This window comes from Pistacia vera, unplaced genomic scaffold, assembly GCF_008641045.1.
Source record: "Pistacia vera cultivar Batoury unplaced genomic scaffold, PisVer_v2 Contig890, whole genome shotgun sequence".
Classification (NCBI taxonomy): domain Eukaryota; kingdom Viridiplantae; phylum Streptophyta; class Magnoliopsida; order Sapindales; family Anacardiaceae; genus Pistacia; species Pistacia vera.
In genome coordinates this window covers 349188-373775 of record NW_022196768.1, presented here as the reverse complement: position 1 = coordinate 373775, position 24588 = coordinate 349188, and the positions used below count along the sequence as shown (strand labels likewise).

At 35.9% G+C, this 24588-nt stretch overlaps 2 protein-coding genes across 2 annotated transcripts; one reads left to right on the top strand and one right to left on the bottom strand.

Moving 5' to 3' along the window:
• Window positions 1-18633: 18633 nt before the first annotated feature.
• On the top strand, window positions 18634-21157 carry LOC116119483 (40S ribosomal protein S6-like). The gene is made up of 6 exons (XM_031405427.1): window positions 18634-18734; window positions 18840-18904; window positions 19802-19859; window positions 19993-20101; window positions 20310-20582; window positions 20679-21157. The coding sequence occupies exons 4-6, from the start codon at window positions 20020-20022 to the stop codon at window positions 20915-20917; spliced, it is 594 nt and encodes a 197-aa protein (XP_031261287.1). The 5' UTR covers window positions 18634-18734; window positions 18840-18904; window positions 19802-19859; window positions 19993-20019; the 3' UTR covers window positions 20918-21157.
• A 1800-nt stretch (window positions 21158-22957) lies between these two features.
• Window positions 22958-24588, bottom strand: LOC116119497 (peroxidase 17-like). The gene is made up of 3 exons (XM_031405444.1): window positions 24386-24588; window positions 24114-24305; window positions 22958-23767 (listed from the first exon to the last, which is right to left on the bottom strand). Exons 1-3 carry the CDS (start codon window positions 24581-24583, stop codon window positions 23168-23170), a joined length of 990 nt encoding a protein of 329 aa, XP_031261304.1. The 5' UTR covers window positions 24584-24588; the 3' UTR covers window positions 22958-23167.

The window sequence follows — 24588 nt, the reverse complement described above, 5'->3', positions numbered from 1 at the left end:
TTTTGTTTTGTGTTTTATAACAGTAAGCAATATTTGGTTGTGAATTGTGATTTTAAACTTGATTGTGTTGACTGTTTCTGATATATTTATATTGGCAAGAGATAATCAGTCTGTTGAAATCTGATCAAGTTTATTTTTATATGCAAAAAGCAGTTGAGCTGATAAAGGAAAGGACTCAAAGGAGTTTGAACTTTGAAAAGTGAACGCCAAGCAACTCAAACCAGGTAAAATTTTTATTTATAAGTTGAACACGACTAATTTGTATGAAATCTAGTAAACATATATCTATTTTTTTATTGATTGGGACTTGTCTGGTTTTTACTTTTTACAGATATAGAGGTCTCAGCAGCAAGCCGACCCTTTTTGGATGATACAGTTGCACAGTCTTTAACTCCAGAAGGCAGTGAGTTCTATTCACAGCCAATACGGATGCAAGCGAAGTTGCTGCAAGTAGCCCCCAAAATCAAAAGAATGAAGATAATCCATTCCAAAGACCAAAAAGAACCAAAACATCAGCTATCTGGAAGGAATTTGTAGAGGTGGTTTTACTAGACGGGACAAAGAAGGCCGAGTGTGTCTATTGTAAGGTTCAACTTTAGATTAAGGCCATGAGGAGCACAACCCATTTTAGAAAACACTTGGAGGATTTCGCTCCTTTCTTCGCCTCAGGTTTTGCTCGCCGATCAAGCCAGAACTTTCAGTTGGAGTTGCGGAGCGAGCTGACCAAGACGTTCATCTCTCACTTCTTGAGTTATGTTCTACTGATTTGGGAGTATCGCCCCCTACAATGTGGTGATCTATATTGTATAGTTTGGATCGCTGTGGCCAACACTCCAATCATATCCATCATCTGTGGATTGGCAAGCGGAGCAATTGAAGTCACTGCAAGATTTAGATTTGGTGGAATTGCTGGATTTGTTGGCGGTCCTAGATTGTCGGTTTCGACGTTGTCGGCACGACTAATTTCGATCGTACTCTTTGATCTGGTTGTGCGAGCCATGATTGAATAGAACTAGATCTACTGGAAAAACAAAAAGAGCTTTCACGGGAGCTCTCCTTTTAGTGTCAAAATGTTTCAAAATGTTGATGCTGAAAGTTACACCAACTAGAGGTACATGATTGACAACGCTAGAACCACATAAGATGAGTGCATAATCCTGATGGATCAACGATGGAGGTAATGATGATTGTATAGTGATAATTATAAAATAACAAAAAACAAGCAAGACTTTTTAAAGTGGTTTAACTGCTTATAATGCAAAACATGTGTCCACTGTTATGTTATTAAGTGTATTAAAGAGTTGAGTTACAAAGAGTTATCTCAACGAGCTTTTGCTCCTGAGTTCTCTCTTTTTCTCAGTCTTTGTCTCATATTCTCTTCTGGATCCTCAAAACAGATTATAGTTGGGTTTATATAGTCCCCATCACAAGATTAAATTGGAAATAAACTCAAATAGGAAATAACGACATTTTCGGCTTTGATCTATAGTCCATATCGCAAGATATATCCAAGCCAAAAGAAGAATTATCTGCTCCGAATTTATCACACAACATATAGTGTAAGTGTTTTGTCAACTTATGAAGATTGTGTGCATATTTCTTTTGATGTATGCATTTTTGCTCGATTAAGTACAATCATGTTTGTGTTTGTTGTTTGCACATGTTCTTGACATTTTTCTATATGGGTACACATGTTTTTTAGTTCATATGATCGTATTGAACAAATATGTGTGCACATTTCTCCTTATGTGTAAACATTTTATTCAGTACAGGTGTCTCACTCATTTTATGTTTTAAAATATCTTTATCTTGAATCTCTCATAAAACTTGTGTGAAAAGTTTACTTTACAGGTGCCATTCTTTTCATGAGGGGCTTGTTAAAAAGTGCTTGGTTAATTTGTTAAAAAAGTGTTTGCAACGTGTACTGTGGAGATTTGTTTGAACAAGGATATTTAAAGTCATATTCTTCTTCCTTGCTGCTCTAACCTGAATATTGCATATCTTTTGAGCTCTGAAAATTTACAGAGTATATTCAATCAGGTTCATTTTGTTGTTGGTTTTTTGACGATCAAATATCTTGTTATTAAGAATTGTGGAACGTGGTTCCTTGTTGAACCTTGAAGGGAGTTCAAGCTTCAGAATTGAAAGGAGTTTTTGGCTGTCCAAGTTCAAGAGTTGTTTGAGCTATCCAAGTAGTTTCTTGGATTCAATCAGATCGTACCTGAGCATTTGTGCAATCAAGAGTGTGGAGTTGGATCGTGTAGACAGGTTTACCTTGATATATTTAATTTCAGCTTTATATTGACATTTGATTTGTTGCTATAGTGGATTTGATTAAGCTGGACTTGGTCCCATGGATGTACGCTAAAATGAACTTTAGTCAAACCATGTAAAAATTTTTGGTGTGCTTTACTTTATGCTTTAGATGTATGATGTTGTTTAGATGTTGGTTGGTCATCTTATCAATGTGCATTAAAGAACACAGTCAAACTCATTCTGCCAAGTTTAAAGAACCCATAATCAACTTCATATAGGATAAACCACAAGTTAGGATTTGAAATGTGTAATATTGATTGAATGAGGTTTTATTGTTAGATTTTTAAACAAATTTTAGGTTTTGATGGAAGGAGGTACGTATGTTGATTATGTTTTGAAACTTTTGATTTTGGTTGTTGTGTATATTAGAAATTGACCTTATTTATTGTTATCGGCGACTTTTGCTGATTGAAAACCCAGTTCTCGTGAAGAGTCACACGAACTAAACAAATGTATTTTAGATTATCAACTTCGCGTCGAATTCCACGCGAAGTGGAGATAACCGCGCAAAGCGGCATAAGTTTTCTATTGCTTCGTGCATTTTTTTTTTACTTTGCGTGCAACCCCCACGTAAAGTGGAGCAGTGATTCTATTTACATGGAATTTTACTTGAATTAAGTAACACTTTTTTATATTTTGGATGGAATATCACAAGGGTAATGCCCTGGGTACTAATGGATTCTACTAACTAGAGTACTAACTTAAAGCATAATATGGGTACCATGCGCATAGTACAGTTACTATGTGTAATTTTAACAAAGGTTAGTATATTGATTAATAAAATCCGTTAGTACATACAGTATTATTCATATCACAAGTAGAATTTTACTTGAGGTAAATAACCCATTTTTATATTTTTTATGAAACATCTTAAATGGAATTTCACTTGAATTAAAACTTTTTTTTTTAATGTTTTTAATAAAACTTTACATGGATGTAGGGACGTAGCCAGAATTTTGAGTCAGTGGGTTCAAAATATCAAAGTTGATAAATTTACAATAAAATATATACTGAAGTAATAAGCATAAAAAATATAATTTTAAAAGTTATACATACTAAATTATCAATTCTACAATTATCCTCGACGATTTTTTATATTTTGAACACGTTGTATAATCCTCAAATCTCTATAACTTAGGGTTTTATTAATTCTTTAAACCATTCAAAATTAACTCAATAATTAACCAAAATTTATTAAACCCAACTTAAAACCCTAGTTAGTAAATTCGCGTATAAAACGCGAATTCCCGTATTCTATAAGCACAGCCGAATTATACGTGAATTATATGCCTATTAGCCGTATAATTCGGCCGTATTTTTGAAAATAAATTTTTGTTATTTAATGAGCCAAAACGACGTCGTTTTAGGTGAAATTTGATCAAAACGACGTCGTTTTATGCTTAGTCTCTTTTTTTAGCGCCCTCTTCTTCTCTTCTTCTCTTTTCTGCGCCTGCTTCCTCTCTCCTCTTTTTTGGCGCCCTCTTCTTTCTTTTGGCGCCCTCTTCCTCTCTTCTTCTCTTTTTTTGTGCCCTCTCCCTCTCTTCTTCTCTTTTTTGGCGTCTCTACCTCTCTTCCTCTTCAACTATTCTTCAACAAACACCTATAAGGAAATTGTTCGTTTTATCTTCTTCTTCTTCAACTTAACGACAAATAAAATTGTTTGTTTTATTTAATAATTGGTCCGCTTCTATAATATTTGTAATAATTGATTACGAATCAAATAATATATTTTTTTATAAACTAAAATATTATAATTAAAAAAGATATAAATCATACACCTATAAGAAAAAATAGAGAATGATTAATTCAATGATCATAAAAAGTGCTAAAATCAGGATTAATATTGCCGTGTTTTTCAAAACGTATTATTGACAATATACCGTATTAAACCCGTATATACCCGTACCATATTTTTTCCATATCCGAATTTTAAGGCCGAATTTTTATAAACGTATTTTTCACTGTTTGCCGTATCATACCCGTAAAATTCCCGTACCCTTTTTTTACCGTACCCGTATTTACTAACTATGCTTAAAACAACAACTAATTAACTCATACCTCAACATGAACAAAATTAAATCAAAACCTATATCAAAATATAGTAATTTAATCTTTCAATTTCAAACTCATTTATTAAACTCAACAAAAATTCATGGCTCATGATCTCTCATCAACTAAAAAAGCCAAAAGAAAAGAATTTTAAGTAAAAAAAATAAAAATAAAATGAGCATCATTTTACCTTGTAATCTAAAAGAGTAGTCTTTCTTGAATATCCAACCAAAAGGAAAAAATAATTTGAGAGAAAATAAGAGGAAACCAAGAGAAGAGAAAAGTTAAAAAAATGTTAATTACTAATTTATTTTGTGGGGTCAACATGAAGTTAAATGGGGTTAAAATTGTAAAATCTATAAAACATTAAAACTTTTTAAAAGTTGAGTGGTTCAATTGAACCCACAAGTCTCTATGTGGCTACGTGCCTACATGGATGAGGAAAAGGCTAATTCACTCTTAAACTTGCCTACTTGACCCATTAAAAAAAAAAAAAAAAATAGGGCTCGTTTGAATATAGAATTTAAATACAGTAAATGAAGGATACGACAAATCTCATGAAAATGTGTTTGGTAAGAATGAATGGAATTATTTTCACAAATTGTTTTCATATACAATCTTAAAAACATGTGTGAAATTAGAAAACGATTAAAAGTCATTTTCACAATATTTTACAGTTTTTAATTTGAAAATAGTTTTTAAATTTTCATATCAGACACATTTTCAAAATTTAAAATATTAAAATATAACTCAAAAATTTGAATCGTATTTTAGTTAGGAGAAATGCTAACTTTACAAAGATACATACAAAGAAGGGCATACAAAGACAAATCCTACCTTTAATCTTCATGATTGTTTTTTTTTTTCTCTCTCTTTTTCTCTTCTTTCAAGGGTATGATTTATCTTTATATGCTCCTCTTTGTATGCATCTTTGTAAGGCTAGCATTCCTCTTTAGTTAAAGGTACAAAGACAACCCTAGATGACTAAATTAGAGAATAGAGGAACTTTTTTTTATTAATTAATTAAATTAAAGTGATTGATTTGATTTGCCTTATTAGTTAAGCCATTTTCTTTAATTTATTATTGTCTCTATTTCACAAGAGTGGAAAAATAATGTTTTTTGTTATTTGATCGTCATTTTTGTTCTTAATATTTAATCATTATTTCTTAGTCTATTGTGCAGAAACTAGATCATATGAAAATGAAGAACCAGTTCGCATAATCCATCACGCGAAATGAATTTTTTTTCCGCGAACTGATCGTGACAATCATTTTAAGTGTTCTTATCGTACGTTTATCACATTTTTACTTTTTTCTTAACAACACAACAAATCATAAGATGAATAAACATTAATAACATTTAAACTTATATAAATCTTATAAAACCAAGCTGTGAATCAAGACATTTAATGATCACACTGAATTTGTTCATTAAATTGCCAAAAAGAAAAATTACTAACACATTGGATAGATCAACGATCTTTTCTCAATCTAGTGTACAAAACTTTCAAATGTATAAAGCTTTACTAAATTTAAGTTGTATTCATGGTTTAAGATGAGAAGGAAAAATGGTGATGCATGTGTTTAAGTGTTGGGAGGTTAGAGGTAAGGAGAATTGTATATTTAAATGAGTTTGTTAGTCATAAAGGGAGGAAATTTAGCTTCCCAGACATCCCAAGTTTAGATTTCAAAAAATAACCTTGAAAAATGGAGGCTTTTTTTTTTTAAATTTAAAAATATGACGTGACACACTTAATTGTAACTAAACATGCAAAAAGGGGCTAGAGTGAAAAGATTGAAACGTATGTGGGTAATAGTATAATTAATGGAAATTTGTTTAAATTTTGAAAATTAAAAAAGACCCCTCTCTTCAAAATCGCTTAATCGAGCAGTATACCTAAAAAACGACCGATGAAACACCTTCCATTTCTTTGCGATTTCCGGCAATAAAAGTTACCTATTTCCAGCCAATATTCGATCCTAAAGCTTCGTTACATAAAATCATGGCTAATATTCACAAAGAGGAGGAAAACCTAACCCCACTCCAAATCCTAGAGTCTGGTGGCGGCAACTGTTCAAAGGTTGTCGAAGAAGATGCTCAGGTGGATCATCCGATGAGTGAAGGTGGTTCAGCGGTAGAGGAGACAATGGCAGCACAAGAACAGATAGGAGAATCGAAAAATGGTTCTGAAGAAGAGGACGTCGGTGAAAAAAATGTATGTTTTTACTGGTGGTTTTGAATTTGATAAAAAAATTGATTGGTTTGTGCGAATTTGGTGGATATGTAGTTGGTTTTTATTGTTACGGTGGTTGTAGCATTTTGTCAAGCAGTTGGCAAGCATCAGGAGAGTGGCTTTGTTTGGGTTCCAGAGGATGAGGGAAGGAGGCCGTAAGGAGGTTGTTTATGGGAGGTTGGAGGGCTGGGATGGTTGCCATCCTTAGCCATCTCCAGTCATGGAACCTACCACAACAACCTCTGTAGGGCTTGCATTGGCTTCCCCGGTCCTCTCGAAGCCAAAAACACCCATTCCCCGATGCACTCGAAGCCCATATCCCCTAAATTCGTAGCCTATTAGTTGTTTTGGTTTCTTTTTTTGCTGATATTTAGTTTATATCGATTGCAGATTTTCCAAAGCATAAATTATAAAGACTATGGGTTGGAGGTTATAAGCGATAAGATATCGTACTTCCCGAAAGGGTGACAATTAGGTCGAGTTGGAAAGTTTTTATGAGAATTAAGGATATTTTAGAGGAAAAAAGGAAGGGTATGGACCAATTCAAAGATAGTTGTTTCGATCATTTTGCGAACATAGGAGAAAATTGGAAGAAGGCATTCTGGGGGCAGGGATGCATTATATGTTGCAACACTTAGTTAAAAGCAAAAAAAAAAAAAATGAAATATGGTTCGCGGTGGATAGGAAGCCACTACGTTTTGGGACGATGGAATTTGCCCTGATGACAAGCTTAAGATGTGGGGGCATTTCAAAATGCAGAAGAGCAAGAGAGAATAACAAAGAGTAGGGCAGCCGATAACTTGGCTAAAAAGGTTTTGGGAGGGAAGGCGTCTATTATAAGACATGATTTAGAGGAAAGGTTAGGAGAAGATGGGTATACCTTTTCAGAGAAGTTCAAAATGTGTCTGGTATGGTGCATGCATTCGATCCTAATGGCTTCTGACTCAACAAAAGTCATTAATATGGATTTGGTGAAGTGTGCAAGCAACATGGACTTCTTTAATGCTTATCCGTGGGGACGGTTATCATTTCAGCTAACCATTGAGTCCCTACGCAGAAAAGACCTGGCAATAAAGCATTGCCAAGCAGTCGAGAAGGATAGACCGAGCATGTACAATTTGTTTGGCTTCCCATGGGCAATGTAGGTAAATATTAATAGTTTTTTGTTATATTTTTTTGTATTATGTGTTTTAATTATGATATGGACTGTTTTTTTACAATGTAGGCTAGGATGCATGAGGCAGTCCTTGTCCTGGCTAAAGCAGGGGGCGGAAGAAGACTTCAGATGAGCGTCCGTAATTTTCTAGGATGTTGCGGTGGCACACCGAGAAGTGTGCCCATTCGGACTATGACAAAATAGAAATGGAAATTCAAGCAGCTTAAGTAAGATTAAAGGATTAACTTTTGAATATACACTTGCTTTTAAATGTGGCTTAAATTTGATTGATTTTTTTTTCTTATTGCATGGAGTCGTCCGTCCCTTCCTCACCCTTACTAGGGGTGAAGTGGGAGATGAGTATGTTACATCATTCATAGCATTGGACGATGTAGCAGATGAGGGGATAGATCACCTAATGCGGGACCTAAAAGGGCTCACGCATGTGAGTGCAGCTGCAGGGCCACTACTTGAGAATGTGTTTGAGGCTAAGGAGGATGAAACTCCAGTTGGCGGGAGGAGGAGGAAGAGGATGAAGAGGTTCGTACGTCTCCACCCAATTGGCAAATCGGTACAACAAGTACTGATTTGTCGAGGTGTCAAGGTCGGGAGAATGAGGTGGTTGACCTCATAAATGGTCTCTTTGATAGTTTTACAACAATTGTTTATGAGAGGTTTGAGAATATGGAAGAGTGGATGAAAATGGTGGAGGAGAAAGTTGATAGGGTGGCGGAGAAAGTTGGTAGGGTCGAGGAGGAAGTTGGTGGGTATTGAGATCCGCTCAATTCTGAATCCAAAGACTCCAATTCACTCCTTATTTGCATTAAATGTCCATTCTAGCCTGAAACACAAAATATAAAGAATTAAGTAGCAATTCAGGTCAAAATGACTAAAAGTATCTGAAATCCAGCTAAAAAGTCTAATCAAAACAGTATAATCCACGGATTATCAATGGAGTCGTCCGTCCCTTCCTCACCCCTACTAGGGGTGAAGTGGAAGATGAGTATGTTACATCATTCACAGCACTGGACGATGTAGCAGATGAGGGGATAGATCACCTAATGCGGGACCTAAAAGGGGTCACGCATGTGAGTGCAGCTGCAGAGCCACTACTTGAGAATGTGTTTGAGGCTAAGGAGGATGAAACTCCAGTTGGCGGGAGGGAGGAAGAGAAAGAGGATGAAGAGGTTCATACGTCTCCACCCAATTGGCAAATCGGTACAACAAGTACTGATTTGTTGAGGCGTCAAGGTCAGGAGAATGAGGTGGTTGACCTCATAAATGGTCTCTTTGACAATTTTCCAACAATTGTCTATGAGAGGTTTGAGAATATGGAAGAATGGATGAAAATGGTGGAAGAGAAAGTTGATAGGGTGGCGGAGGAAGTTGGTAGGGTGGAGGAGGAAGTTGGTGGGGTATTGAAAATGGTTGAAATGTAACCTGAGCATAAAAGAGAGAGCCGAAAGAGTAAGCACGTAAAATCTCCTTACATGGCAATAACGTATGGAAAGAAAAGGAAAACGAAGAAAAAAATGAGGAAGTCCGTGAAAGTGGAAAAGCAAAAATGGAGGGTAAGGAGGAAGGCGGGGGAAGTGGGGAAGTGAAAATGGAGGAGGGTGAGAAGGGACACAAAGGAAGTGGGGAAGTGAAAATGAAGGAGGGTAAAGAGGAAGGCGGAGGAAGTGAGCAAGTGAAAACAGAGGAGTTAAAGGTCGATTTGTATAGGCCAATAGATGAGGGAAAAAAAAAACTGTTATATGCCTATTACAATGATTCTGGAAGTGATAGGCGTGTGAAGTGCAAGACCGAGGATTATCCTTGAGAGTGTTTTGAAAAGATGTTGACAATGGGCATGTGGCTCGACGACTCGGTGAGTTATTTTCTCATATTTTTTCTTATTTTTGCTTATGTTTTTCATGAGGTTTTGTATACTGAATCGCTTAAGTGATCTATTTTGGTAAACATATCGCTTAAGTGATCTGTTTTTTTTTAGGAGGTTGCTTAAGCGATCTGTTTTGTTTTAAGAGAAGCGATCTCTTAAAACAAAACAGATCGCCTAAGGAAAAACCGTTGATGAGGTACTTAAATAGACACTTATCATGTTGTTTTTAGTTGATGCAGCACATGGATGAGGTATTAACACTTATGAGGTTGCAATAGAGCAGTAATGGTGATATTTTATATCCGCACCATGCTATCACTGATGTGGCATTTGGCCAAAGCCTAGTAACTAAATATGACACATTAATAAAAAAGGCCAATGGTAGAGGTGCAACAAGGGGAGGTAAGTGGAAAAGAATGGCCACAGAGGACTTCGACGGTGTCTTTGATGATTTTTGGTTTGATGAGAGGATGATGCAGTATGTATGGGGGGAAAGGCCCAAATATGGCAACAATTGGGCAAATGTTAAAAGAGTATATTGTATCGTGAACATCAAGGATATGCATTGGATAACCATCGTTGGGCTATTCTTGTTGCAAATCCTTGATTGCAACCCGAGTATTTGTTAAGAGAGGCAGTTGGAGATGGAGTTGCAGTCGTTGTGTACATTATTCTTGTGGCTGTTGGGCGATGGCAGGATGTTTCAGCACTTGGGTGATGAACTACTGACGGGAAAGTGGCCACTCAAGCACCTTCTCGTCCCGATAAATGACTCGAGGTAAATTTTGTATAAAACTTACATAATACAATTATTCTATAAGCTGATTTTAATGCTAATGTCTTCCTCCTATTGTAGTGTTGATTGAGGGGTATATGCACCAAAATTTATTGAGTTCGACATGACCAACACCCCAATGGACAAGTTGAATAACGATACAATGAGCAACTTTCGGGAGCGCTTGGCTGTTGAGTGCTTCCATGGGCATATGAATCCCTTTTGACTGACCAGAACCCAATCCAAGTCATTGTTGATGTTGTCATCAAAAGGTATGGAAGTTAGACTTCGAGTTTTGTAGTTTATGTGAAATGCATTTCTTATTGGGTTGTCTTGAATAATTGGATTGCCTTAAATTGGATCAGCTGGTGTTGTTAGGCATCAGGTTGTTGATACTTGAGTTGTGGTGTTATGTATGCTTTGTGGCAAGGCCACGGCTGGATAATGTTTGAAGGGGGGCTGTAGAATAAGACGAAGAGGTTGCTGCTACTGCTGATGCTGAAGGTATGTTGGATAATTTTGGAGGATGGAGAAGTGGCTGAAAACAATGATGAAGAGGAAGGATGGAGGCTGCCGACGCTGCTTTTATTTTGGGTGTATATAGGACATTTATTTATTGTTTATAATGTTGTAATTTAATGTAATTGACACATTTCAGATTTGTTAAAAAGCAATTCAGTATTTCTTTCTCTCTTTTTACTTTGAGTTTATTTAGTATTCTTGTTAAATGGAATTTGTATGTGTTGACGCAAATAGGTTGTCAAATTGAGAAGAAAATATGGCATTAATGTATTGATGCAATTAGGTTGTTAAATTCAAAAGAAAAGATGGAGTTAATATGTGTTAATGATTTTAGGTTGTCAAAATTGAGGAGAAAAGCTGGAAATAGTATGTGTTGCCCATGATCGTTTAAGCGACTACATATATTGCTTAAGAGATCAAGGGTTTCTTATACAGGATCACTTAAGTGAGACCTTAAATTGCTTAATCGTGCACTTGGGGTGATCTTGATCTGCCAGCTTAAGCAATCCAACATCACTTAAGCGACCAAGGCTAAAAGGCCAAAATCACTTAAGTGAGACCTAAAATTGCTTAAGCAATCATGCACCTGGGATGATCATGACTCTACCTTGGACTTGATTGCTTAAGTGATCTGACATCGCCTAAGCAACCAAAGCTAAAAGTGAAGAATCGCTTAAGCGATCGTGCACTTGGGGTGATCTTGATTCTACCTTGGACTTGATCGTTTAAGCAACCAAGGCTAAAAGTGAAGAATCACTTAAGCGAGACATAATTGTTTAAGCAATCGTGCACCTGGGATGATCTTGATTCTGCCTTGGACTTGATCGCTTAAGCAATCTAACATCGCTTAAGCGACCAAGGCTAAAAGTGAAGAATCGCTTAAGTAAGACCTTAAATTGCTAAAGCGATCGTGCACTTGGGGTGATCTTGATTTTGCCTTGGACTTGATCGCTTAATCGATCCTACATCACTTAAACGACTAAGACTAAAAGTGAAGAATAACTTAAGTGATCTTGATTCTGCCTTGGACTTGATCGCTTAAGCGACTAAGGCTAAAAGTGAAGAATCGCTTAAGTGATCTTGATTATGCATTGTACGCGATCGCTTAAGTGACTATACATCGCTTAAGCAACTAAGGCTAAATATACTGGATTGCTTAAGTGAGACCTAAAATTGTTTAAGCGATCTAGTTTATTCGGATGATCTTTAGTCTGCCTTTGACAAGATCGATTAAGCAACGAAGGCTTATAAACACTTGATCGCTTAAGCGATAAACCAATCGCTTAAGCGATCCCTTTTTTTTTTTTTTTTTTGGAATAGGTTGTTAACCCCATATTAAGTGACGTCAATGTGAACTTTGAACGTTCACAACATCACAAGATTATTAACATTAATGTTAAGCGACATCGGTTATTAACACATATTAAAGTCAATTAAGAATGATTATTTGCAACCTAATTCCATCAACACATATTAAGGCCATGTAAGAAGATTATTAACGTTAAATTACACCTCGGGCGTTCAGAACATCAAAATATAACAACTACGATATGTGGCATACAACCTTATGATATATGGATGAATGTCATAGCACACTAGTGTGACACGTTAGTAGAAACGTACCTCATTTCACAAATATGGATGGTGTATTTGAGAATGATTATTGTGTTCTTTTTACTTAACAAAACGCAGTCAAATCTTGTATGATGTGGGGGACTAGATTGAAATAAACTTGAATTTTAACTGTACAATTAGTTTAGTGGACCATGATCTATCTTGTGTCAATTGATTTGATTATTTATATCACTTAATCGATTTTTCTAATAATTATATTTTAATTAAATTAATTTTTTTACGTGTGTAGATAAACATGGAAAAGAAATATTAAGGTATACAATAATTCTATTTAATACAAATTTTAATGTTTTTAAAGTACTAAAGTAAATTAGCCTTGATCGCTTAAGCGATGTATGTTATCACTTAAGCGATCTTGTCAAAGGCAGAATAAAGATCATCTGAATATACTGGATCACTTAAGCGATTTCAGGTCTTGCTTATGCTTTCCAGTATATTTAGTCTTAGTCGCTTAAGCGATGTACAGTCGTTTAAGCGATCACGTACAAGGCAAAATCAAGATCACTTAAGTGATTCTTCACTTTTAGACCAAGGCTATTTTGCTTCTTATCTCCTCAATCTTTTGATATTGTGCACGTTTGAGTGAGAAATTATATTCCATATTGTGGGTCAGCTCTATATTCAATCATAACCATCCATATTTATGAAATGAGGTACGTTTCTACTAATGTGCCACACTCGTAACTAATTCAGTAAATTGATTGATTGATTGACTTGACACAACAATTATGTTGATAATATTTATTTTGCCTATCTTAGAAATTTTACTTACTTAAACCCTTTTTAAAATGGATGAAAATGAAAAATAATTAATTTTATTTAAAACAATATAAAAGATGATTTATTCTAGGTAACAATTAAATTGAAAACAACAAGCTTCAACGGTTGGCCTTGGCAACTCTCTCAATTTCATCATTCTTCTTGATGACATAGCTGGAAATACAAGGACATAAAATCAATTTAATGCACCACAAAAGAGAAACATAATAACTTCATCAGATCGCTTAAGCGATCTTCGGTCGCTTAAGCGATCTGCTTGTCAAATCTGCATATAAGAGCAAATCGTTTAAGCGAGCTTCTATTGCTTAAGCGATCTAGTGTTCACCAGATCTGATCTGAGCAACAGATTGCTTAAGCGATCTGGTGTTAACCAAATTTGATCTGAGCAGCAAATCATTTAAGTGATCTTAGGTCGCTTAAGCGATCTGCTATTCAAAGCTATAGATAACAGCCGATCGCTTAAGCGACCAAAGATTGCTTAAGCGATGTGCTCTTATCAGGAGATTTGAACAACAGATTGCTTAAGCAACCTAAGATCGCTTGTAGATAACAGCAGATCGCTTAAGCAATTTGATCTTATCTGCAAATCTTACGGCAAGTTGCTTGCTTTCTTGTTTCTGATCTATTCAAACCTAATTTTCTGGATCTGCATGTGATCGATTATGGCAACTGCTTCTCTTGTGGCCAAGTTGCTTGCAAATTGAGCACTTTTTTATCCTCCGGGGAACCTCATAGACTGATGGAATACACTTAACTCTTTTTCTTCACTTTTCTGTCTTCTTGAATGGCGGATGGATGATAATGTCAACCAACTCCAGCGACACCACCCACTGCTCTTCTGGAGGAACTGGATATATCGTTTCCGAATAAGCAAGTATGTAGTGGTTTTCCATATAGAGAAGGGAGCAAAGTTCCATGTAAATTTTTGAACCAAAATCTAGCTTTCGTTGGTGTTTCAGTGCTGCTAGTGCATGAGGACAAGGTAAACATTGAATGTCAAGCATTTACAGCTGCATGTTTTACTAAGAAGGTTAACTAGGGCATCCGGACCATAGCCGCGCACGGTGAACTCTTGAGCATTGAGAAGATAGGCAAACAGTGCATTTGATAGTTCCATACGTTCCCGCAATAATTTTTCAGCTGACGAAACAAGGGTTGTGGTAAAATTATCTGACTTCGTATGACGCTCATGGAACTACTGTGACAATGTCATCTAGATTGCATCAAAAAAGGTAACAATTGGAAACTCTCTTTCTATTAACAACTTCAAATTTATGGACTCAACTATGTTTGTGGTCATGACATCAAACCTTTTTCTAGGAAAGTAAGCTTTACTCCATCGCTCGAAACCAAAATCATGCTCAAGATACTTAGCAATTCTATCATCTTTAATTCGGATTTGTTAGAAGTGCTCTTCAAACTCGTTAACTCGATAAGCTTTTGTTGCCATGTAGTACATCTGAAGGAGGCCAACACACTTAAACTTTTGTTTTATGTTCTTGCCAAGGTACCTCTTACCGAATCCGTGATGTGCTTGAGGGTAAATAGTGGCAATCCCCTTCTTTATAGATTTATGTCTATCGGATATTATGCACAACTAGTCACTGTTAGGCACTATTGTAAGTAATTGCTGGAAAAATCAAGTCCATGACTTGTCATTCTCATAGTCAACCACACACCATGCAATAGGATATATGTGATTCTTGCTGTCCTATGCAATGGCCACCAACAATGTACCTCCATACTTTCCCATCAAAAAGCAACCATCACCAACCAATACCTTTCTCATATTTACAAAACCCCTTATAGCAGAACTATAAGCAACAAAAAAATATTTAAACCTCATATTCTTGTCTCACTTCAAAGTCGTCTTGCTACCTTGGTTTGTCAACTCAAGCATATAATGGTACGCTTCTAATACTGTGTACTCGTGCTCTAACGTGCCTTCACAAAATCTTGTACATGTTGTCTCCCTTTCCAGCATTTCCAGTAACTAACATCGCATCCCAACTCTGTGTGCACAAGTCTCTGAATGTCCTTAGGAGATAGACAATTCCCTTCAACAAACTAACTTTTGACAAATTGTCCAATAACATCAGTGGAGGCTTGTCGATGCTCGCCTGAAATATGTCCCAACCCACATATGTGCTCACGGGTATATGTGATAACAATAAATTTTTCGGACTCCCCCAACCTTCTACAATAAACCCATCACTTGCACTTTCAGTCACGACATGCAACCGTCACTACCAATGAATTAGACTTTTTGGTGATGAACTCAAAATTACCTCTCACGACAACAAGTTTTAGCTTCCTCACCACTTCCTCATTGCTGTCAAATAAATAACCTACGCGCAAGTCTGATCCATCAGTAAAAATATGAGGTGATTCACTACTACCCGCAATTGTCGCCTCTAAACTTGCATAAATGACCATAGTGTTCTCTTCCTCACAAACTAGACATTCTGCATAATCTGTATTTATAGGAATCTCTACATCTGTGGGAACATGTATAGGGTCCTCCTCGTCCACATTTTCATTATGCCCCACATGACTAACCTCTTCTACAGTGTCCTCCTCACCACCCAAATCACCGCCTACTCTTGATTTTTCAATAAAGAAATCAATGCTCTCGTAGTTAAAATTAAAACCAGCATTATCCCCACCCAAATCACCGCTTACTTTTGAACCAGCTTCTAAAGCTTTATCCACAATCGAAACCGTTAAAATCAACCTCGAACCATTATCGCCCACATCAAGCATAAATAACTTCACATCTTCATCAGACATTAATACAATAGGGGGTGCCTTAAAATTTGCAAGAGCTCTGCTTAAAACATACTTCACAACCATATCACTACGTGAGCAACTCAACCCATATCTTCTAATGATTTCATCAATCAACCCATTAAAACTAACTTCTGTACTCACAGCAATTGTTTTAACTGGTTTGCTCTTCCCAATCCATTTCCAACAACTTTCTTCCTCCACCCACTGACCAAAATATTCAACACCCAAAATCACTTGTCCCATGTCTAATAATAGCCAAGTACCTATAATGTAAGAAAATAAAAATTATTAACTGATATATTAAGGGTTAACAGATTTTAAAAAGCATCTGCAGAGTCACTTAAGCGATGTGATATATCGCTTAAGTGATCTGGTATATCACTTACTGGATCGCTTAAGCGATCAAGTATATCGCTTAAGCAATCTAGTATAAATAAGTCTGATCGCTTAAGCGATCTTGTGCCATATACCTTATCGCTTAAGCGATTTGCTGCCATATACCAGACTTATAGCAGATCGCTTAAGCGATCTTCTACCACATACCTGATCGCTTAAGCGATTTGCCATATGATGCATTATACCAGACATACCAAATTGCTTAAGCGATACACCAGATCGCTTAAGCAATCCATCAGATCCAAACACATTTCCAGTCATCTCCACTTATAATTGGTGCTACCACCCCCAACTACCCACAATGCAAGAAAAGATTCAACAAATTTCACTTCTTTCAACTTGCATTACATCAAACACAACCTAACAACCTAAACAACTAAATCAAAATCATAACCCAAACCCAGTCCATCATTAAATCTGTGTAAATCAAAATTTAAAATGCAAAAAGGAGATACACATACCTAGACGAAATGTTAGGAGGAGGAGGAGGCAGATCTTTGGTGAAGGAAGAAGAAAGTGTTAATGGTGGAGGAAGAAGAAGATGTAGAGGAAGGAGGAGGAAGAAGATGTAGACGAAGAAGAAGATGGAGAGGAAGAAGAAGATGTAGACGAAGTTTATAAGAACAACAACCAGCGGAGATGTGTTAATGGCGGGAGGAAAAAGAAGAATGTTTTTGGGTTGTTTGCAAGAATTTTGGCTTTTTAGGTACATATTATAATTTTTAAAAGATTACACAATACTTCATTAATCCTAATTAACCACGAATCATGTTTAATTAATCTTAATAAATAATAAGACTATTTACTTAACACTTTAAAACTACATGGCCTTTTAATTAAATTTGAACTTCATTTGATCTTTTAATAAAATGCCCTGTCATAAAGGTATCGGGTTTGAAAGTTGGCTAATTATTATAACCCTCCTAATTTTTTGTCAATTTAATTAACCTCATATGGGAAAGGTTTAGGAGCACCACATTTTTAACATAAAGTTTGACATATTTTATAAATTATTAGATTAAAATACTTTGAATGGTTGAGATTCAATACAATTTGAACAATTTGTGTTGTGTGTGATTTTTCCATCAAGCTTGGAGAATTGCGAGGTTATAGCTTGATCCAGAATCAGTTCGACTTAATCGATTGTCCGACCCAGCATAAGCTCGTTTAGATGTAGCTCGACCTAGCACAAGCTAGTCGCGACCAATCCCTGTAGTTGTTCAACCAGCTCATAGATAACTTCAGATCCTGGATATCTTGGAAGGGATCAGATCGACAACAATCTTGGCTCAATCTTAGCCCTCAATCGCGAGAATATCAGAGTTGCATTTCAACCTTAATTATAATCCTTTTATTTTCGCTCTTTTCTTTATACAAAATTTGAATATAAACCCCTTCCAACGATAGAAAAGAGGTTAGCAAATTGTTCTATGATTATTATTGTAAGCTCTCAAAGCAAATAAAAAGATCAGTGGACATAGGCTTAAAAGTATAACTCACCGAACCACTTTAAAAACTCTCTATGTTATTTACTTTACTGTTTCCAATTCATTACATTCTCCTGGTTATCCATAATCACACACATATCCGTTTCGATTCTGCCAAGGTCAATTGGCTCGCTCTAGTTGGTGTATTTTTTGTATCAACAATTTAAAATATCATATTTAGATGTAATCTCAATTGTTCAAATGCATTGATCTAGTAGTCCAAAATGTGTGTGTGTGTGTGTGTGTCTATATATATATATATATATATTTTTTTTTTTTTTTTTTAATTTCATCCCAAGGCGACACAATTCACTCAAATCACCCGACTTGCCGCCATCCACATTCTAGAAATGTGGAAATTGGATGATAGTTGAATTTGGGTTTTATCTACTATGAGTCCAGTCTTATAATGACCCCTGATCCAAATTTGTAGCTTTAGACCAACCAAATTTATAGTCCAGTGGGCTTTGGGTCCGATCTATCATAAACTCTTAAAGCCCACAATCTTAACCGCACAAAATCCACGTGCACGGTCCTCCTACCACTTACAAAAAAAAACCTAATTTGTATTCATACACTGAAGAATCTCCTTCTTTTATATATAAAGACTCCCAAAAACCCTACTTCCGCCTCAGGGAGTCGTTTGAGCAGCAGAGCTTTAGCATTCTCATCTGAGCCGCGAAGCCACAGACTCCATCAACAAAAATGAAGGTTCTTGATTTCGTTGATAATATCTACAGGGTTTTGAAGTTTATGCTTAATAATACACATATTCTTTTGAATCTTCTCATACGGTTTCGTTTTGGTTTGTTTCAGTTTAATATTGCAAATCCAACTACTGGATGACAAAAGAAGCTCGAAATCGACGATGACCAGAAACTGTACGTGTTTTATTTTGTTTTAAAATAGTCTATCTGTTTACATGAAATTAGCAAATTGTGTTACGTTTAGGGATTGTTCTTGTGCTCCATTGTTGTTTTCATTATTTATTTATTTCTTTTTTTTTTTTTTTTGTGTTATTTTTTGCTGAGAAATATTATTTAATTTGTGTTGTGTTAAGATTTTACATGGGTTCTTTTTATTGGTGAAAATGTATATAACATTAGAAAGCAAGAAAATGTTTCTAATACTTTGGTTTTCTTCTTGTAATCTATTTTGTGTGTCCTGGTATAGAGAGTTAAATGAATCCTGATCTCATAGCAGACCTGTTTGGTTTACTTGTTAACTAATTGAGTAGGAACTGATGGATTCAGGTTTTCTTTTCTAGTGGGTTTTTCTTTTTCAAATTGTTGTACTTAGCTCTGAAAATGTTTATCCTTTGTTGATAATAACTTTCCTATTCATACTCCTAAGATTTTAGATATGATTAATATATATTATGAAATGCTTAAGTGTAGAGGATCTTTCTTGCAATGAAGGTTTTTTTTTTTTTTTTTTTTTTTTCCCTTGATTGATCATCCTTGGCTGGGTTTTTGTGCTTTTCTTCTTGTTCTGCTTCCTGAATCTCCTCCTTCATGTCTTTTAGTATGATAAATAATTTATTTTCCATTTCATTTGTACTTGAGTGGGAGACTTAACCGAATTTGGGTGTTATAAATCTGGTTTCACAAGTGACTGACGTCTGCTTGGTGTGTGTGCCAAAAGTTGTTGGTATAGCTTTGATGCTGCAAATTTTTATTAATAGCTTTCTTATGTTATGCACTGGAACTGTACACTTGCTATTAAATTAATGTTTTAATTTGACTGGATAATTTTCTTAATTAAATACAATTGTGCAGCCGAGCTTTCTTTGACAAGAGAATCTCTCAAGAAGTTAGTGGAGATGCCCTTGGTGAGGTATGGTTTTGTTATTAAACTTTCTAGCTTGGTATTTCTCACCTTTTTCCTTTTCCTTCTACCCAGGGGTTATATCCGTAGCCTTTGCATTGTTCCTATTGTTTATGTTTTCATCTTTTAATTTGTTTGACAGGAGTTTAAGGGCTATGTGTTCAAGATCATGGGAGGCTGTGACAAGCAAGGTTTCCCAATGAAGCAGGGAGTGCTGACTCCTGGCCGTGTTCGTCTTTTGCTCCACAGAGGTTTGTAAAATGTGCTTGCTGTCTTCTTTTGTGTTTGTGTTTGTGTGTGTGTCATGTTTATGTGGCTTTGCACTTGATACATGTTCTGTAGGGTTTTGTATTTCACTGTGGTAATTTGGATATCTAATTTTTTTAGTCTTGTACCTGAATTTTATGTCAATTTGGCAGAGGTGAAACTAAGTTGAAGATTATTTGCTTTTTTGTGCAGGTACCCCTTGCTTCCGTGGATATGGAAGGCGTGATGGAGAGCGTAGGAGAAAGTCTGTGCGTGGATGCATTGTCAGTCAAGATCTGTCAGTGCTGAATTTGGTCATTGTGAAGAAGGGTGAGCAGGACCTACCTGGACTCACTGACACTGAGAAGCCCAGAATGAGAGGTCCAAAGAGAGCATCAAAGATCAGGAAGTTGTTTAACTTGTCCAAGGAGGATGATGTCAGGAAGTATGTTAACACTTACCGTAGGACCTTTACAACCAAAACTGGTGAGTCATATGATCATTTCTGATTTGCTGCTACAACCAAATATGGTCAGTTTGTAGTTCATAACTGAAAAAAATGTGTTCATTTCTGGTTTGCAGGTAAGAAGGTTAGCAAGGCTCCTAAAATTCAGAGGCTGGTAACTCCTTTGACCCTGCAAAGGAAGCGCGCCAGAATTGCTGAAAAGAAGAAGAGAATCGCCAAGGCCAAGACTGATGCTGCTGAATATCAGAAGCTCCTTGCTACCAGGTTGAAGGAGCAGCGTGAGCGCCGCAGTGAGAGTCTGGCAAAGAAAAGATCAAGGCTCTCTGCTGCCTCAAAGCCATCAATTGCTGCTTAGATACAGTACACAGGGGTTGTCTTTTGGTGAATCAAGTAATGTCAGTGCTGGATATCCTTAATAGGTTGAGGTAATTTTTATTGTTGGTTGATTTTGAGAGTACTTGGATGCTAATGGCATGTAACAGGCCGACATTCTGCTATTAGACATTTCAGATCTTGTTTATTTTAATTGTGGGATGTTGAACCATTTAATTGGGTTTCTTATGGTTAGTTCTATTCATTATGGATTTCATTTTTACATTGCTTATCCGGCTTTAACTCTAATTAGTATTTATACTTGTTTCGCGGTGTGATACATTTTATTTTTATGCTGCCAAACTTGTTACTTTATCCATAAAAAAAATTGTCGCTAAATGTTGATAGATAATAATTGTAATTAATTTGAACGCATTTTTGTCTATGCTTAATAAATAGATAAATCATGTCAAAGTAGTAGGTAAATAACCAAATAGTAAATGGCATTATCCAAGGTTAATAAAAGTACACTTTCAGAAGCAGTGTTTTAAAATCATGCCTGACCGGTTGAACCAGTTCAATCAGGACTTGAGGCTTTCATCTGTTATAAATTTTCATTCATTGAAAACTCTAGAAATTATAATATCAATCCATAGACAATTGAAGGTTGAAATGTTTTGAAGATGAATGGTCAGTGAGTGCAATGGTGGTGACAACGGTGATTTCCGGTGAGTGAATCGATTGGAAATCGCAAAACTATGTCGACAGAAAAAGTTCGTTGTTGTCGACGATTAGGGAGGCGAACAGGGGAAGAGTGAGATGGGTTTGGGTCAAGAGACTGAGATGAGTGTTTTTCATAGTGATGTCGAGTGTCATCGTCGTTAGAAACAAGCCTTATTTGTCGATGTCGATGCTGGTGTTTGGGATGTTTTTGTAAGATTTCAAATCTATATGAATTTATAGTAGTTTTCAGGTTATTTATGTTAGATTTCAAACTTTTGAACATGGTTTGAGTTATATCGGTCAATTGGGGACCCAACCACTTTGTTTTTCACCTCGGGTTGGGTTTTAAAACCCTGCTAAGAAGTATTAAGTTATATTTTCCTTAATGTTATTTCATTGTGAAATTATACTCAGTTTTTTGTCGTTTGATACAAATTACAAAGATTTAAATTATAATCCGACTACAAAAGCAAAACATGGACCGAGATGTGCGGGCCTCAAAAGAGATAAGATGGTAGAAATGAATAAAAACGAAAAATGCAGGGCTTCAATGTAGTTTGTAGGATACCATGCCTGCTGTTGTCCTAACTCTTAATGCACATTAATTATCATCTTAAATAATTGAGAATTAACCCTTAAAAAACTTGAAATTGTGATAATGGACGACTACGTACTTAGGCTTTGTTTTTTTCTTAAGTGAAGTATCTTCCAAAATCAAAAAAATTAATCAAAGAAATTGAATGTAAACATCAAAATACCAAATTTAATTAAAAGTTGACTGTCCAAAACTGGAAATTGTCATCGTAGACACTTTGTACCAAGATTTCTTATGATTTTCAATCTAAAAGAATTTGTTTGATTGAAATTTTTTGTCAATTAGTATTAGATGAAGTTAATAAACCATTGATGGATACCATTTAAAGAGGTTCATATATATATATAAAAAAAAAAAAAAATTGTGAAAGTTCAAAGGAGAGATGTTATAGGTTTATACTAAAGGCTATTTTTACATTTCTTTTATGTAAAAGCACCATATTCAATATTAAAAATCTGAGTTTACTAAGTGATGAAATGCTATTTTTCAACTTTTAAATTAAAACAAAGAAAAAATATATTTACTGCATGCAAGATCTCTAAATACATCTAATAGTTTCAGTATCTTTAGAATATTTCAACAGTCAAAATATGTCCAATTTTCTAGAATGGTTCTCAATATAATACAGAAAATACCAAATATTGTTTTAAGATTTTCTGTGTGTGGGGGAATATAAATTGTTAAACAAATTTTCCACATACTTATAATATTATAAATAAAAACTGAATATGAAATACCCGATTTTGTAATTTCTAAGTCTAATACGAGTTTTTATGCAAAGGTTCCAACCAAAACCATACTCATGCATTATCATAAGATTGATGCAACATCTCACTGACCAATCCCAATTTCTGCAACATCATCCATGAGAACAATATAACTGCACTCAATTATATTATTTTGCTAGTTTTATATGCATTAATCCCTTTCAATTCTTAACCTCCCTAATCTATTAATCCCTCTTCTCATCAGTTCTCACAGTCCAGACTCTAACAAAATGTCCACAGGCCTTCTATTTGCCACCCTGCAATTGCTCCTAATTTCTCCAGCTCTCCCGGATTGCAAGTCTCCCATCTTTATCATTCCCTCCGCAAAGGCCTTGAAAAATTCACCTTGGTTTTCTTTAAATAAGCAAACATACTCTCTGGTCTCTGGATTTGTATACAGTGTTTCATCGGAATTCAGAAACCCTCTTCCAGCAGCCAAGTCTTTGAAGTATTGGTTATCGAATATTTGAGGTGTTGCATCAAGATCTACTGTCACATTTTCATCTCCTCCGAGTGGGCAAAGTCTGTCTAGCTTTTCTCTGAACTTGGGCTCAATGGTTGGATCAGGCTTGCCTGACCCAGATTGGTTATAGAGCCTGAACATGATTGAAAAGCATCTGCCTTGCCCAATAGAGTGTGAACCTGAAAGAGCTACAAGATCTTTCACAGAGAGATTGAATTTGGCAAATAAATCAATGAGGAAACTTGCATTTGCTCTTGGACTTGGCATGATACTGTCTGAGTCTTCTTGGCTCGCTGTCAAACTATCTTCCCTTCCTAGCTTCACCTCCCAATTGGGTCCTCCACTCTGTTTTCATTAATTTACATTCAAATTAGGTTAATTACCAAGTCTTTATCTTTATTGTGCAGTCTAAAAAACCCACTATTAAAATACTTGTAATACTTGCATATCTTAATATAATGAGCACAAGTGAACAAATGAATGCAGTCAAAGCCATGTACACCACTAAAATGCCAAAACAAAACAAGGGGCATTGATAACAGAGGTCTCCATAATTGATCCTCATCGTTTTCTATGTGATAGACTAGTCAAAACTTCTCCTTTTGCTTCCATTAACACTATATTATGTTAAAATTAAGTTAACAAAATAATGAATTTAGTTGACGAAGATAAATATAGGGAAGAAGGGTACCAGTGAAACGGCATCTCTGGAAGCCATAATTATGATATCAGCACAAGAAACAGTTCCCGGACAGACCTTCTCCAGAGCCTCTTTTATCTCATCGATGACTTCGAAAGATCTTAGCGAATTTATATTGGAAAGAGCCAGTTTTTCTCCGAGCATCGTTGGTGTGTCATCAAGCAACAAAGATGCATCACAGCCCTGCAAAATCAAGAGTTGAAAATATGGAAAAATCATAACAAGAAGTGGAATCGACTAAGTAAATAATACTTATGTTTTACATTAACGAAGCAATCGTGGAACTGGAAGCGCATAACAGAGGCGACGCTTCTTGGTTCTCTAATCATGGCCTTTATCATCATATCCCGCACGATGAATTCAGCTTCTGGGCAAGTTTCTGAGTAAAACCCCGGGCGGAGAGGGGTTGCCACGGCCATGGTGATGAGGAGGAGAAGCAATACAAGAGGCAGAAGAGACATTTTGT